General features: G+C 44.6%; 1 protein-coding gene across 1 annotated transcript in view; it reads left to right on the top strand.

Moving 5' to 3' along the window:
• Window positions 1-15,649, top strand: part of ACVRL1 (activin A receptor like type 1) — an 85,898-nt gene that overhangs the window by 20,246 nt on the left and 50,003 nt on the right. Inside the window, exon 2 of the mRNA XM_066585982.1 lies at window positions 14,205-14,310. Within this exon, the coding sequence (XP_066442079.1) occupies window positions 14,256-14,310 (55 nt within the window). The 5' untranslated portion in view covers window positions 14,205-14,255. The remainder of the gene's footprint in view (window positions 1-14,204; window positions 14,311-15,649) is intronic.

The raw sequence follows: 15,649 nt of genomic DNA, 5'->3' as shown, positions 1-15,649 counted from the left end.
TTTAAAAGGCTAAATACCAACGTAAAAGCATCAGAAACCTTAGAAAAGCATCAAGTAGTGGATTTTAACTATTTTGCAATCTAAGTAGAGATGAGCGACCATACTCGATAAGGCAAACTACTCGAGCGAGTAGTGCCTTATTCGAGTACCTGCCCGCTCGTCTCTAAAGATTCGGGTGCCGGCAGCGGGCGGGGAGCAGCAGGGGAGAGCGAGGAGTAACGGAGGGGAGATCTCTCTCTCCCTCTCTCCCCCCCCCCCGCTCCCCCCTGCTCACCGCCACAACTCACCTGTCACCCGCGCCGGCAGCCGAATCTTTAGAGACGAGCGGGCAGGTACTCGAATAAGGCACTGCAGATTGGTTATACCTTACAAATATCTAGTAGTTTAGTCAATCTGCTAGTCTAGTTTTGCATTTATCTAGTGAATAATAGACAATGAGGGAAATGTATTAAAGCAACCCTCCAATCCTGGACAAACAAAGATGGTGAACCGATTCTCTGACTACCTGATGCACATTGTGTATTAGTTTGCATCATTAGTCTAAGGCACTACACCTAGCTTGATTGAATAGATCATAGACTGAACATGAGTCAATAATGTGAAGCAGCAGCCAAAAAGGCAAACCCAATTCTGGGATGTATTACGAGAAGCATAGAGTCTAGATCACGTGAGGTAATTATCCCCCTCTACTCTTCCTTACTCAGACCTCATCTGGAATACTGTGTCCAGTTCTGGGCACCCTACTTTAAAAAAGACATAGACAAATTGGAGCAAGTTCAGAGAAGAGTTACTAAGATGGTGAGTGGTCTGCAAATCATGCCCCATGAAGAACGGTTAAAGGATCTGGGAATGTTTAGCTTGCAGAAGAGAAGGCTGAGAGGAGACTTAATAGCGGTCTACAAATATCTGAAGGGCTGTCACAGTGCAGAGGGATCAGCCCTATTCTCATTTGCACAAGGAAAGACCAGAAGCAATGGGATGAAACTGAAAGGGAGGAGACACAAATTAGATATTAGACAGTGAGGGGGATCAATGAGTGGAACAGATTACCACGGGAGGTGGTGAGTTCTCCTTCAATGGAAGTGCTCAAACAAAGGTTGGAGAAATATCTGTCTGGGATGATTTAGTGAATTCTGCACTGAGCAGGGGGTTGGACCCGATGACCCTGGAGGTCCCTTCCAACTCTACCATTCTATGATTCTAGCACCAGTGCTGTTCACTTGAGTGGTGCTGGCCAGTCAGAGCAGCATGGAGTGCCTTAGATTACCGATGCATGCTATACAGAGTGCACCATGGTGTCAGACAGGTTATGTCAACCGGCAGAAGATCTGGTGATGTCCCATAAACCCGTCACATGTAGAATGTAGAAGCCCCAAGGCAGGTTTATGGGATGGCTTGCTATTGTCTGTAGTAGGTAAACAACTCACATGACTGCTGTAGCACTGATAAACAGAAAACTGGAGTGCAGCAAGCACTCGGGGGTAGTAGCGCACAGTGAGAGGTAAGTATTTTGGGTTTTTATAATATACATTGGGACTTATTTACTATTCAAAATACAACAGTCTTCTGGTGCAAATTACGCCAGAAAACTGTCTTCCATGCTTTGCGGCACATTTACTTTTGGCGTAAACTAAGCCATTTAATACGTGGCCCAAACGTAGACTAGATAGGCTTAAAATTCAACAGATTTATCATTAAAGAGAGACACTATGATAAACTGGCACAATTTAAGACTGTCTATTCTGCACTGTATTAGTAAATAAGCCCCAATGAGTCCCCCCACTGCCGGCAACATTAGGGGGTACATGGAAAACCCCATTTAATAGTTCTACCTAAACCTTTCTACTTTTAGTAATAAGCAGTAAAGGTATAACTTTAGAGGCATGAGTTGAAGTTGTTAGGCCCCAATGCAAAATCTGTACAGAGCCCCCATCTATAAGGCTTTGTTTATAGTACAGGTGTCCTTATATGAGGAAGAGAGACCTTGTGGACCACCTTAGGCTCCAGGGCGTGGGTGTTTCCACCCCTCCGTACCTGTTATAGTTACGCCCCTGCATTACTTGAAGCTCGGGGCCCAAATGGACAATATTCATAGCGCCCCACAACTACCATGTACCTTACCACTCATAATTCCAGTTCGAACAAGCTATCCCCATTGGATAGGGGATAATTAGCTGATTGGTGAGGGTGCGACTGCTGGGATCCCTACTGATCACAAGAACAGGGGACCGGGTAGTCCCGATTGAAGGAAGCGTAGGTCGGGCAGTGCAGGAAGGAGAGGTAGGGCAGGCGCACTGCTCTCCATTCATTTTAATGAGAGTGTAGAATATTCCAAGTGCTTGAATTGATTATTCGGGGGACTATCAGCCTGTGTGCATGTGCCTGAAAAAAATAACAAATCTAGAATTGTGCTTCTTAATGATGAAAAGGTCGTATGTAGAGATGAGCGAGCACGCTCGGGAAAAGCAGTTGCTCGAGTGAGCATCGCTCTTCTCGAGTAACTGCTTACTGGTCCGAGCAGGCTCGTGGGGGGGAGGGGGCGGGGGTCAGTGGGGGGTGGCGGGTGTTAGCGGGGGGTAGAGAGAGAGATCTCTCTCACTCTCCACCCCCCGCTCACCCCGGCCCCCCTGAGCCTGCTCGGACCAGTAAGCAGTTACTTGAGAAGAGCGATGCTCGCTCGAGTAACTGCTTTAACCGAGTGTGCTCGCTCATCTCTAGTCATATGCTCTCCAAAATAGAACCAAAAGAAACTACAGAAAGCCCTCACACAACTGTGCCGATGGAAAAAATAAAAAAGTTAAGGCTGCCAGAAGATGACGGTAGAAAATAATTGTATTCTTTTCAAAGATATTTTTTAAAATTTTTTTAGAAGTAGTACAGAAAAAAACTGTAGAAATTTGGTATTGCCGTATTTGTACTTTCCCACACAATAGAGTTATCATGTCATTTTTGCCACAGTGTGTATGATGTGAAAATAAAACCCCTCCCCAAAGATGTTGGGTTTGTGCTTTTTTTTATTCATTTCACTCTACTTAGACATTTTTAAAAGTTTTTCAGTACACTATACACTACATTAAATAGTTCCATTGAAAAATACAACTCATCCTGCAAAAAAACAACAAGCCCTCGGACAGCTACATCAGTAGAAAAATAACAGAGTTATGATTTTTTTGAAAGTGGGGAGGAAAAACCAAAAAATGGAAAAAGAAAGGTCTGTGTCCTTAAGGGCTTATTCAGACAGGCGTATATGGGTCGGGTTTTCACACCTGTCCAATATACGCTGCCCCTCTTTGCAAGGGGAGGAGGCAGAACGGGCCGGGAGCAGTGCACTGAGCTCCCGCCCCCTCTCCACCCCTTGCCACTGTTTGCAATGGGAGGGGCGGGATCGGGGGGATCTAAGTTCCACCCCGTCCAGCCCCCTCCCACTGCAAACAGTGGCAAGGGACAGAGAGAGGGCCGAGAGAAGGCGGAACTTAGTGCACTAGCTCCCGGCCCCCACCTCCCCTTGCAGAGAGGGGCAGCGTATATCGGCCAGGCATGAAAACCCAACTGATATACGCCCGTCTGCAAGCTGCTCGTGTATATGTAGCAAATATACATTTCATACTACCAGCATTTCTATAGATAATTCCCATATCTAGTTTATTTTATAGAATTTTATTATTATGTCAGATGAGGTACGAAGTCCGAATGGTTTTAGATCTAAATAGGCAACCGATTATTAGAAATGGAAGTAAACACAGATTTGGCCATTTCAAGTGAACGTCTTACAGATGTCCTATAAGCAAAGTACAGCTGACGCTAAACCCATTGAAGCTTAATCGGACAGGAGGCCAAATCTGGGGTCAGACTTGTTTAATGACCTATCTCCCTTTTTGGTATGTAGGAACTCTGTGAGACTTTCCATCCAACAGACGTGCCATATTTAATTCATTACATGAGAGATATGATGTGGATGGGACTGGAGCCAAAAACTAGCAATAACACAAGTTGTTACAAGAGCAATCTGAGCCGCGGTGATATTCCAAACACAGCCGGGATTGTGGGAATGATACAAGAATGACTTCTCTGGAGTCATTCCTCTGTATCTCTGGTTTTAATCAGCGATTGTTGAAGTCTGTGATTACATTGACTCGAATGCATGGGAAATAAGTGATCGGGGTTAGGCGGATCAATACGTCACAGTGCCAACTACGTGCAAATTCTGCCTGCTCATATTGTGTTACTGATACCTTATTAGTTGCATCTTAGTATCATGGCTATCGTCGCTCGCTTGTCATCAGCTAAGGGTGGATTGACATCTGCGTTGGAACCTTACCGTAGACCCGGCACAAAATACCGGAAGAAAAAGCTCTGTATGCAATGCACTAGAGTCTTGTGATGCAGAGTGTTAAGACAGCAGTATGCAGTCCTAAGCTCTTGCTCATGACCTGAAGGTTGCAAGTTAAATTCCCACATGGTTCAGGTAGACAACTCAAGGTTGACTCAGCCTTCCATCCTACTGAGGTAGGTAGAATGATTACTCAGCTTGAAGGGGGGGAGCCATTCGGAGATTCTGCTTTCTGAGCAGAGCAGGAAAACTGAACCCCTACGCAGGTGTGAAACAACCCTTAGAACAGTGTTTCCCATCTCCAGTCCTCAAGGCACCCCAACAGGTCATGTTTTCAGGATATCCTATAGTAAGAGCACCTGTGGCAATGTCTGAGACACCGACAATAATTACATCACCTGTGCAACACTGAGGAAATCCTGAAAACCTGACCGGTTGGGGCGCCTTGAGGACTGGAGTTGGGAAACACTACCTTAGAAGACACGGTAATTGTGCTGAATGTGTGTCTTTAAATACTTGTGAGGCCTGAATGTACAGAGTTAACCACATCTTCCTGCTTCTGCTTCCATTCAGAGTAGTTCAGAGTGCGTGACTGCGGTTCTCCATCACTGCCAAAATCTAAACAATCTTGATTCCTGAACTTGCTTCCCGAGAGACAGCCGGGTGCCTCAATTCAATGCCAGGAAGCTTTGCACATCTAGACTTTTTTCATAGGTTTTTAAACAATACTTAGAATTTTTTTTCTCTTACGAATATTTTGGTATGGCCGTTCTTTTATTCCAGCATACTGTTTTGATCAAAATCGGGTGGGTCTGTCTGCATCTATTTTCTTGCACAAATACTATAGTGCGTATTTTCAATTTCCTTGAGGCGGACTGGAGCTGTTGTGTTTGTCTGTAGATGGAGGTGATAAGGAGGTCCACCGGCAGACTAAGCATGTAAGCAACATGTCTGACAGACTAGGACGCCAGCTAATGACAACAGCGCATAGTTGTGGCTAATAATATGTATATTTATATAATCCCTTCTGAACTGAGACATTTTGAGTACTATTGATCTAGTACAGGGTTGCACAACTTTTACTGGTCTGAGGGCCACATTGCCATAATGAACCACTTCCAAGGGACGCAGAGGTATTCCCATCTGAGATATGTACTGTATATCCTCAGTAAATGCCATAATAAATAGAAGAAAGTTCCACTTCCATGACTCCCACTTAATATATAGGGGACCCAGATATAACTACACAGTGCACCCTTAGTACTTGTCCTAATATATAGGAGACCCAGACATGGCTACACAGTGCACCCTTAGTACTTGTCCTAATATATAGGGGACTCAGACATGGCTACACAGTGCACCCTTAGTACTTGTCCTAATATATAGGGGACCCAGACATGGTTACACAGTGCATCCTTATTACTTGTCCTAATATATAGGGGACCCAGACATGGCTACACAATGCACCCTTATTACTTGTCCTAATATATAGGGGACCCAGACATGACTACACAGTGCACCCTTATTACTTGTCGTAATATATAGGGAACCAGACATGACTGCACAGTGCATCCTTATTACTTGTCCTAATATATAGGGGACCCAGACATGACTACACAATGCGCCCTTAGTACTTGTCCTAATATATAGGGGACTCAGACATGGCTATACAATGCACCCTTAGTACTTGTCCTAATATATAGGGGACCAGACATGGCTACACAGTGCACCCTTAGTACTTGTCCTAATATATAGGGGACCCACACATGGCTACACAGGGCACACTTAGTACTTGTCCTAATATATAGGGGGCCCAGACATGGCTACACAGAGCACCCTTACTACTTGTCTTAATATATAGGGGACCAGACATGGCTGTACAATGCACCCTTATTACTTGTCCTAATATATAGGAGACCCAGACATGACTGCACAGTGCACCCTTAGTACTTGTCCTAATATATAGGGGACCAGACATGACTGCACAGTGCACCCTTAGTACTTGTCCTAATATATAGGGGACCCAGACATTGCTACACAGTGCACCCTTATTACTTGTCTTAATATATAGGGGGCCGAGACATGGCTACACAGTGCACCCTGAGTACTTGTCCGAATTTATAGGGGACCCAGACATTGCTACACAGTGCACCCTTACTACTTGTCTTATTATATAGGGGACTCAGACATGGCTACACAGAGCACCCTTAGTACTTGTCTTAATATATAGGGGACCAGACATGGCTGCACAGTGCACCCTTAGTACTTGTCCTAATATATAGGGGACCAGACATGGCTACACAGTGCACCCTTATTACTTGTCCTAATATATAGGGGACCCAGACAAGGCTACACAGTGCATCCTTAGTACTTGTCCTAATATATAGGGTACCAGACATGGCTGCATAGTGCTCCCTTATTACTTGTCTTAATATATAGGGGGCCGAGACATGGCTGCATGTTGTGCACCCCTGCTCCAGAGGCATTCCACTGACAGTAAATAAGAATAGACCTCCACCTTACCTTGTCACACACCGCTGCACACATTAGTATTGCTACTGATAAAACTGTGAGCCATACAGACTCACAGGGGCTTGTGAATCAGTTCCATGACTCTATACATCACTGTTCATTATACCATGCAGATCTTGGTGCAAGTTGCATAGATTATGAGTCAGCAACATCTTATAACTGTACAATTCTTTCTTAAGACTTTTTTAGCCTTCGTTGCACTGTCTGTGGATGCTTGCTGGCACCAGGAACAAAGGTTTTGTCCTTAGTCTTAAGAAGTGAACACGGATATGAAAGTAAATGTTTCATAGGCAAGGCTCTGAAAAGGGAAGTTTAACTTCCTCAAACTTTTTCAGCCCTCTGCCCACATGGAGCCTCGAAGTCTTGTACATAAATAGCTCAAGAAATATTCACAGGAGCTTTTATTCTAGAGTTATTGACAGCATAAGGGCTTGGTCAGACGAGCGGTTTTCTTTGCACGTCTATGTGCGTAACCGAAGCTCCGTGCTTTTTTTTACATGTGCCACGAAGGTCCCCTCATCACTAAACACTGTGACAGCACTGTCACAGTGTTCAGTGATAATGGGACTCCCCACGGGGACGAAAAAAATCCCCTGCCATAGCTGTGGCAGAGGACCGTGATGCTATTATGCTATTCCATTGCTTTTAATGGGGCCGGCGTTGCTGCCACCCCATTGAAAGCAATGGGATGAAGACAACCCCTGCAGCGATTATGTTCAGGGGGAAGGGGGGGGGGGGGGCTTGAAATATAAGCCCTACCCCAGAAATTATCCCTAAATGTTAAAAAAAAAAAGAACTTAACTCACCTAGAAGTGCTGTCCAGCTCTTCGCCCCGTCCCCAGCAGTCCTCTTCTGTATTCTGGTGGCCAGGAATTGAAAAATCCCCGCCTCCAGAAAGTGCTGCCTCTGATTGGCTGAGCGCTGTGACCAATCAGGGGCAGCGCTCAGCTGTCATTCAAAGTTTGTTTTTTTTCCTACAGCTAGGGATGATTTTCGGCATAGGGCTTATATTTCAAGCCCCCACCTCCAATGAAAATCACCACTGCAGGGGTTGCCTTCATCCTATTGCTTTCAGTGGGGCGGTAGTAGCACCGGCCCCATTGAAAGCAATGGGATAGCATCGGGTCCCCTGAGACAGCTGTGGCAGGGGATTCTTTCATCCCCGCTGCAGACCCCTTATCACTGAACACTGTCAGAGTGTTCAGTGATGAATGGAGTCCCCGTGGGGTTTAACGGACACCACACGATGTCTTTACACACAGCACGGACCTTACCAGCGTGCAGGGCATGCGTGCCTGTAATATCTTTTGCAGGTGCTAGTATTTTGCGCATCTAAAAAACGGACATGTGAACACTTCATAGGAAAGCAATGGTTCTAATAGATGCAATTTTTTTTGCACACATAGGTGCATTAAAAAAACACTCGTCTGACCGCGGCCTAAGTTGCACCATCATCTTCATCATCCTTTTCTAGTTACTATGTAAAAAAACTTTCAAAAACTGCATGTAACGTGGATTTTGGCGTGGATTTCACCCCCTCAATTGAAGAGGTGAAATCTACTCTGAAAATCTGCAGCATAAATTGACATGCTCTGCATTTAAAGTCTATACCTCAAATCAACTTACACTGCAGATTTTTTCCACATCGCATGAATGACTGATTTTGAAGTCTCATTTAGGCTGGTTTCACACTTGCGTTACAGTCAGTTCAGGGTTTCCGTCTCTCTGCTCCATTTTTGAAGGAGAGAAACTGAAGTAAAACAAGAAAAATTTCTTTTTTCCCCCCACTGATTTCAATGGGGTTTAAAAAATGGTAAGCAGATGGAAAGGCTTCCGTTCCATTAGGTTTCCATTTTTTTTAAAATGAGAAAGTAGTGCCGTCTGCTGCGTTATTTTTGGGAAGCTTGACAGAATGGGAGTAGAGATGAGCGAGTAGTGCCGTAGCCGAGTATCTCCCTGCACGTCTCTAAAGATTCGGGGGACGGCGGGGGTGACAGGTGAGTTGCAGCGGGGAGCGGGGGGGAGTGAGGGAGAGAGAGAGATCTCCCCTCCGTTCCTCCCCGCCCTCCCCCGCTGGCCCCCGAATCTTTAGAGACGAGCGGGGAGATACTCGGCTAAGGCACTACTCGCTCGAGTAATGTGCCTTAGCGAGTATACTCGCTCATCTTTAAATGAGTGTGGAGGTAGCCTTAAGCAAGCAGCCTAGTTTGCTGCTTAATGATGCAGCCATTTTTCCAACCACAAAGCTTTGTGGGTGCTTGATTTTTGTAGAAAAATTTGTAGTTTTCATTGGTGTCATTTTGGGGTACATGTAACTTTTTGATTATTTTATGCAGCTTTTTTGGGAGGAGGAATGAATAAAAAAAAACGTATTGTGGTTTTGTATGAGAGGAGAGCGACAAGACTTAAACTTTTAGCAGCAATCAATTACAGTGAAGTACAAAAATACACTCACCGGGTGAGTATTGAAAAAGAAAAAAATTTGACACGCATGTAGCGAGTCAAGGGGAGACGTGATGACGTCAACCTTACCTTCTCAGGTAGCGAAGTCTCCGCCCAACAGTTTTCAGAGAACGGCGTGCACCGATAATGCACATGGACAAGTGAGTCATTCATTTTAAAACTTTGTATAAATTGTCTGTTTTTTATGTACTATTTGAGCTTGAAAAAGGCGACGGATGGTCGCAGAAACGCGTAGCTCAGTATATCGTGTGTTAATAAATTGATTATAATATAATCAATTTGAACTTTGTGTCTGTTTCCCCGCGAGCGCAAGCAACTGTTTTTCTTTTCTTATGCCAGTATTGTGGTTTTGTTTAATTGATTTTGTATTTCTGGTGTTAACCGTGTAGTTTACTTTACTATACAGGTTGCTACAGATACAGCGATACCAGTTATGCAGGTTTTTTGCAATTTTTTTACAAAGAAATAGGACAAGGAGTATAAAACAGTTTTTTACTTTATTTTTTTTTCTATTTTTCCATTAGGAGACTTGAACCTACAATTTTCTGATCGCTCATATAATGTATTAGTGTATTATTACTATTCCAGTACATTGCCAGCATGGCAGGCCTGGAAAAGTCAGTTAAGACTCCGGCTACTACAGTGGCCCATCGGCTCTTTGTGATCACTTGATGGAGTGCTGATTCAGTGGCAGAGGGGGCTCCGTCCCAATGCTGAAGGGGGTTTTCCAGGCAAAAACTATTGATTACCTATTCTTAGGATAGGTTATCAATAGTTTATTGCTGTAGACCCGCCGCTGTGGATCCCCGACAATGATGTGATTATTACTACAATTCCAATGCTTTCGCCTCCGACATTGGGGACAGCCATGAAAGTGTAATAGACACTTCAGCTGCCATTGATTTCAATAGGTGTGAAGCCAGCCAGGGCACTTCCGCTCCTGTCCCCCATGACACACGTCCTGCCTGCTGCACAGACGGCGGGTGGGGCGATCACTTCATTGCCATGGATCCTGAGCGGTGGATCCCCGGTGATTAACTATCGATGACCTAACCTTAGGACAGGTCATTAATAATTTTTGCCCGGAAAACCCCTTTAACCACTTAGATGCTGCAATTGCTATTGACTCAGGCATTTAAAGGGCTTGTCCGATTGATCACTAAGCTCTGTTATTTGCTGCAGCCCCTGTGATGTCCCGTAATATGGGCGGAACTGCAGCTATAAACAGAGACCAGAGTGGAGGACCGAGCACTGCCAGGGGACACAGCTGGAGGAGAGAGAGGTAAGTATATCACCATTTGTTATTTTAATGCATGGGGAAGGGGTTGTCCAGAATTCTTACAACTCAGACAAGCCCTTTAAGGAATCAAACATCCAGGATCAGAGTTGTCTCTGATCCCAGCTATTAGTGTGGGGTGCCAGCAGTATAATACATTAGGCAACCGAATGAGATGCCGCGGGCACAGTTTCTATGAGTATACCGACACCATCGCTGTGCCGTACTATTACATCGCTTCGCGGGAACTATGTTCTTGCAGTGACATAATAGTACAGTTCTGGGCAGGAAGTGATTAATGCTATATGATACAGTATACTACAACGTGCAATAGGCCACTTCACACGGCTGTATTTTGCATTGTATTTGTAAGCGTAAACCATGAATGATTCCAAAATACAGAAGACTACTTTTTCTTTGTAGGATCCAGCTTGCAAATAGTGAATAAAATACTGCTGTGTGAAAGTGCCCTCACTCGTTTTTTCAGTATGACTTTTGGCAGAGAAAGCACTGAATAGCTCAGACTTGATAAATGTTTTGTCCACTCCATGCCAAGCATCTCTGATGATCAACATCCCCCTGTCCCCATCCCTGTGTTCAAAGTGAAATTTCTGCCAGGGAATACCTTGGCACGGACCAGGTGTCACAGAACCCTGGTAGGGAAATAATGTATTCTTTTGACACTGGCACATATATAATAATTAATACAGCTGCTTCTACTACATGCGGGCAGAGGTTGTTGTTTCTATTATAAAGGTAATATAACTACAGATACATATTTCAGGATAGGAGATAACTTGCTGATCGTGTAGTGGCCCAAAGTTAACGGGGCCCCTCCATAAGTATGAGTGAGTTTGTCTTGTGTTGTCAGTATCTTTTATGTTGCATGAATTTGATGTGTATTGCACCTCTGCAGCACTGAATGGATTACTGTCTGGGTTATGTCTGGAAAATGTATCTTGTTGTGTGTCATGTGAGCATGTCATATATATGTGATTGCAAGGTGAGCGTGAGAGGAGCTGCCATGCAGCATTGTGTGCCCATATTCCAATTGTGAGTGTTGACCGGTAGAGAGCTGGAGAGAGAGAGAGAGAAGGAAAGTGGCCAGGGACAGAACCCCACAGATAACTTGGACTGTGGACTTGTCTGTTATCATGTGAGTCCTCCCTGTCACACCACTTTTGTGTTCTGCTCTACAAAGTTAACCCTGTGCGTGGACTTTTTATTGAACCATCTGGATTCACCACAGAGGATGGAACAGTGGCGTCACGTGTGACAAGGGAACCTTAAGGTAAACCACTACTTGGGTTACCCTGTGAAACTCCCCCAGCAGCAACTTGGACGGGTCCTGTGCTACCCCCAGGGGAGGAGATAGTAGAGCCATCTCCTTGGCTGTGGGCCCGCTCCTCGGATGCTGCAATCAGTGTGGGTCTCACCGCTAAAATCTTCACTGATCTCGAAAATGGGATCCTGTGTCTACCTCTGCTGTCACTGTGGGGTTGTTTCTTCTCCTGCAGTGACATCAGAGTGAATGGAACGCAGCATGTGCGGGTGGTGGTCCATTCATTTCAATGGGGCTGATGGAAATACCCAAGCGCATACTGCTTGGGTATCTCCGCAGTCAAAGGGAATAAAGCATTAGCACGGTTGTGTGACCAGCGCTCCATTCAATCTCCTCCTCAGTGACACAGCAGTGAGAAGCACGGGGGGAACAGGACCCCTTCTCCAGCGGAGATTTCAATGGTGAGACTCCCACCAATCAGCAAGTTATTCACTATCCGGAAGTTAGTGGATAACTTGTAATCTTGATGCAACCCCTTTTAAAAGAGTTTTGTAACACAAAAATATTGCTGCCACATGTTACATTAAAAGGGTTTTCTGAGATTTTTTAAAAAAATTGCCCCAGAGTAGGTAACAATATAAAATAACTGTTACTTTTGGCACTTTTACACGGGCCAAAAGGCGTTCATTTTCCTGCGATCCAGCAAGAATCTGAACGATGCTCGTTCAGTGTAAATACATGTGCCAACGGAATGACCAATGACTTTTCATTCTCTGAATGTTTGGCGTTTATTTTTCCGCATGCAGAAAAACATGCGGAAATTAAAAACATTGGCCACAATGATTGGCCAAGGTAAACAGGCAGTCGTTCATCTATGAATGAGCGATGATCCTACCTGTGTTAAAACAGTTCCTGTGTAAAATACCCCTTACCCTTTTACGGTGTCATTGACAGGACAGGCGATGGTGATATCCTTTGTGATATTCAGCACAGTGTTAATTTCTCATTCGAATCTGATGGGATCCGATGGCAAAATAAAAAAATTAGAAGTAAGCAACAAATAGGTAAAAAAGGTGACATCCACTGGTGCGAGCACCGAGTCATGAGCAACTCCTAGGGTGATATCTCTTTGTGATGTTTTCTTGGCAGACTGTTTTGCCATTGCCTTCCCCATTAATCTTTACCCTCCAGCAACAAATGGTGACAGTCAAATCCCAAAAAGTCATAGCAGAAAATAACTCATTGCTTCGGGGGCCAAATGATAATGTTTTTACCAACCTCAGAAGGATGGAAGGCTGAGTCAACCTTGAGCCAGCTACCAAGCAGGGATTGAACTTGCAACCTTCAGGTCATGAGTGAGAACTTAGGACTGCATTTCAGCTGCCTTAACACTCTGCGCCACACGAGGCTCTCCAAGCAACAAATGGTGACAGTCAAATCCCAAAAAGTCATAGCAGAAAATAACTCATTGCTTCGGGGGCCAAATGATAATGTTTTTGTGCCTTAGGTAATTTAAAGGCAGGCAGATGTCTTAGCACACGTAGGTGGTGGTGAGTGATCTGCCTGTGTAGCCACTAGTTCATTATTTGTGACTCATATAGCGTATCTTAAACGCATTAGCCAATAAAGCCGTCTATTTCGTGAGCAGCGCAGGGTCTAATTTTATTAGAGTCAGTGGGAGACTTGATATAAGACAGAAAATGGAGAAAATCAGGTTGAGAGCTACATACTGCAAGAATCCGTTCTCCTCGTGGCACAAAGCAGGACGCTGTCAAGCGGATGCAGGATTATTGTGGTATTAAACATATGGAATTTGTCACAAATTAGTGATATAAACTGTATTATCTGTCTATTAGAGATTGAGATTTCATAACTAGATTTCACTGACAAGTAACACTTGACAGATCCGGCACACCTGCCGTGTGTTGTGTTCCCCGTCTGGTGGAACTAGCCCAAAATGAGTGGGATAAGGAGTGTACTGTGCCAAGAACCAGGGCAGCAGACAACAGTTGTTTAGCAGCAGGGAACAGAAGGCACAATTATGAAACAGTATTTTTTAATGACTTCCTTCCTGATGAAAAACACACATTGAAATTTTCATTAAGGGTGCAATTAAATAAATAAGTGCCTCTATGCGAATCTAATGATTTCACAAAATAATTAGGAAAATGTAACTTGGCAGGGTTTCTCATCCATCATGGAATCTTTATTTTCCAGTTCAACCATCAATTACTTAATCCATGAGCAAATTATTGAAATATGCTGATTGTATTTAGGCTATTAGGATGAATAATGAGAAACGTATCATTTTTTTCCTGCAGGATAAGCTCTCTTGACCACGGCTGAGCAAGTTCAAACATAAGACTGGCAAAATGCTACAAAGAAACATTTGGATGCTTTCACTGGCAATTATTACATCTGCAACGGGTAAGAAAAATGAATCCTGAAATCTTCCAGTTTTCACCCTATCGCAGCATCTTGTGCAGCCCACTTTTCTGAGACAGAGTCGGCATCAGGTTTGCTTCTCACGGGACGGAATATTCTGCTGTCAAAATCCACGGAATTTGACGGAGAATTGCCAACAAAATTCTGCCATTTTCAATTCCACATCAAATTTTGTCAACTTTGGTGCAAGTGTCTTTCTTTTGTAGGGATAGTTCTACTTTTGACCCAAATGTTTTTGTCCCTCTTTGCTCCTAAAATGTCCCTCTTTTGAACTAACATTAAAGGGGTATTCCGGGACTTTAACTGCTGATGAACGTAGGATAGGTCACCCACAGATGATCGGCCGGGCCAGCTGCTTGGGATCCTCACAGATTAGCTGATCATTCAGTCCCCTGTAAGTACATAGGACTAGAGATGAGCGAACGTACTCGGATAAGAACTACTCGTCCGAGTAATGTGCTTTATCCGAGTACCTCCCCGCTCGTCCTGAAAGATTCGGGACGCACTGCGGAGCGGGAAGCTGCAGGGGAGAGCGGGGAGGAACGGAGGGGAGATCTTTCTCTCCTTTTCTCCCGCCCGCTCTGCCCCGCTCCCCGCTGCGACTCACCTGTCAGCAGCGGAGCGCCCCGAATCTTTCAGGACGAGCGGCGAGATACTCGGATAAAGCACATTACTCGGACGAGTAGTGCTTATCCGAGTACGTTCGCTCATCTCTACATAGGACCGAACGCTGTCATAGGTGGTCAGGAGGAAGTGTAATAGCCAGCTTCACTTGAAATCAATGGGAGTGCTACCTCCTATTACACTTCTGGTTCCTCACTGCAATGATGGCACAGTGGGCCATATGATCAGCGGAGATCCTGAGTGGCGGTTTAACTATTGATGACCTATCCTGAGGATACATCATTAGTAGTTAAAATCCAGGAATACCCCTATTTAATATATTCATAAATCATAGAATGGTAGAGTTGGAAGGGACCTCCAGGGTCATCGAGTCCAACCCCCTGCTCAGTGCAGGATCACTAAATCATCCCAGACTACAAAGTTTGTGTTTGAATCCTTACACTACATGAGACTCCAGATTTTACTTTTTTGTGGATGGGAGGTGGGCATTGTGGCCAGTATAGGGCTTTTCAAACTGTCATAACGGGTATTGTGTTCATCATAAAGATCGGTGGGCCACCATAAGGGACTCTGTGTCTGTCATGTAGGGGATCATGGAGGGTGAATGGTGTGTAAAAGTGAGGAGCCAAAAATATGAAACACTGAACAATAAGTGCCTGAGGAATGCACGATTCTCAAGGAGAACGAGTTGATAATG

The sequence above is a fragment of the Eleutherodactylus coqui genome, chromosome 1 (genome assembly GCF_035609145.1).
Source record: "Eleutherodactylus coqui strain aEleCoq1 chromosome 1, aEleCoq1.hap1, whole genome shotgun sequence".
NCBI lineage: Eukaryota > Metazoa > Chordata > Amphibia > Anura > Eleutherodactylidae > Eleutherodactylus > Eleutherodactylus coqui.
The sequence above is the reverse complement of the archived record's forward strand: the minus strand, read 5'-3'. Positions and strand labels throughout refer to the sequence as shown.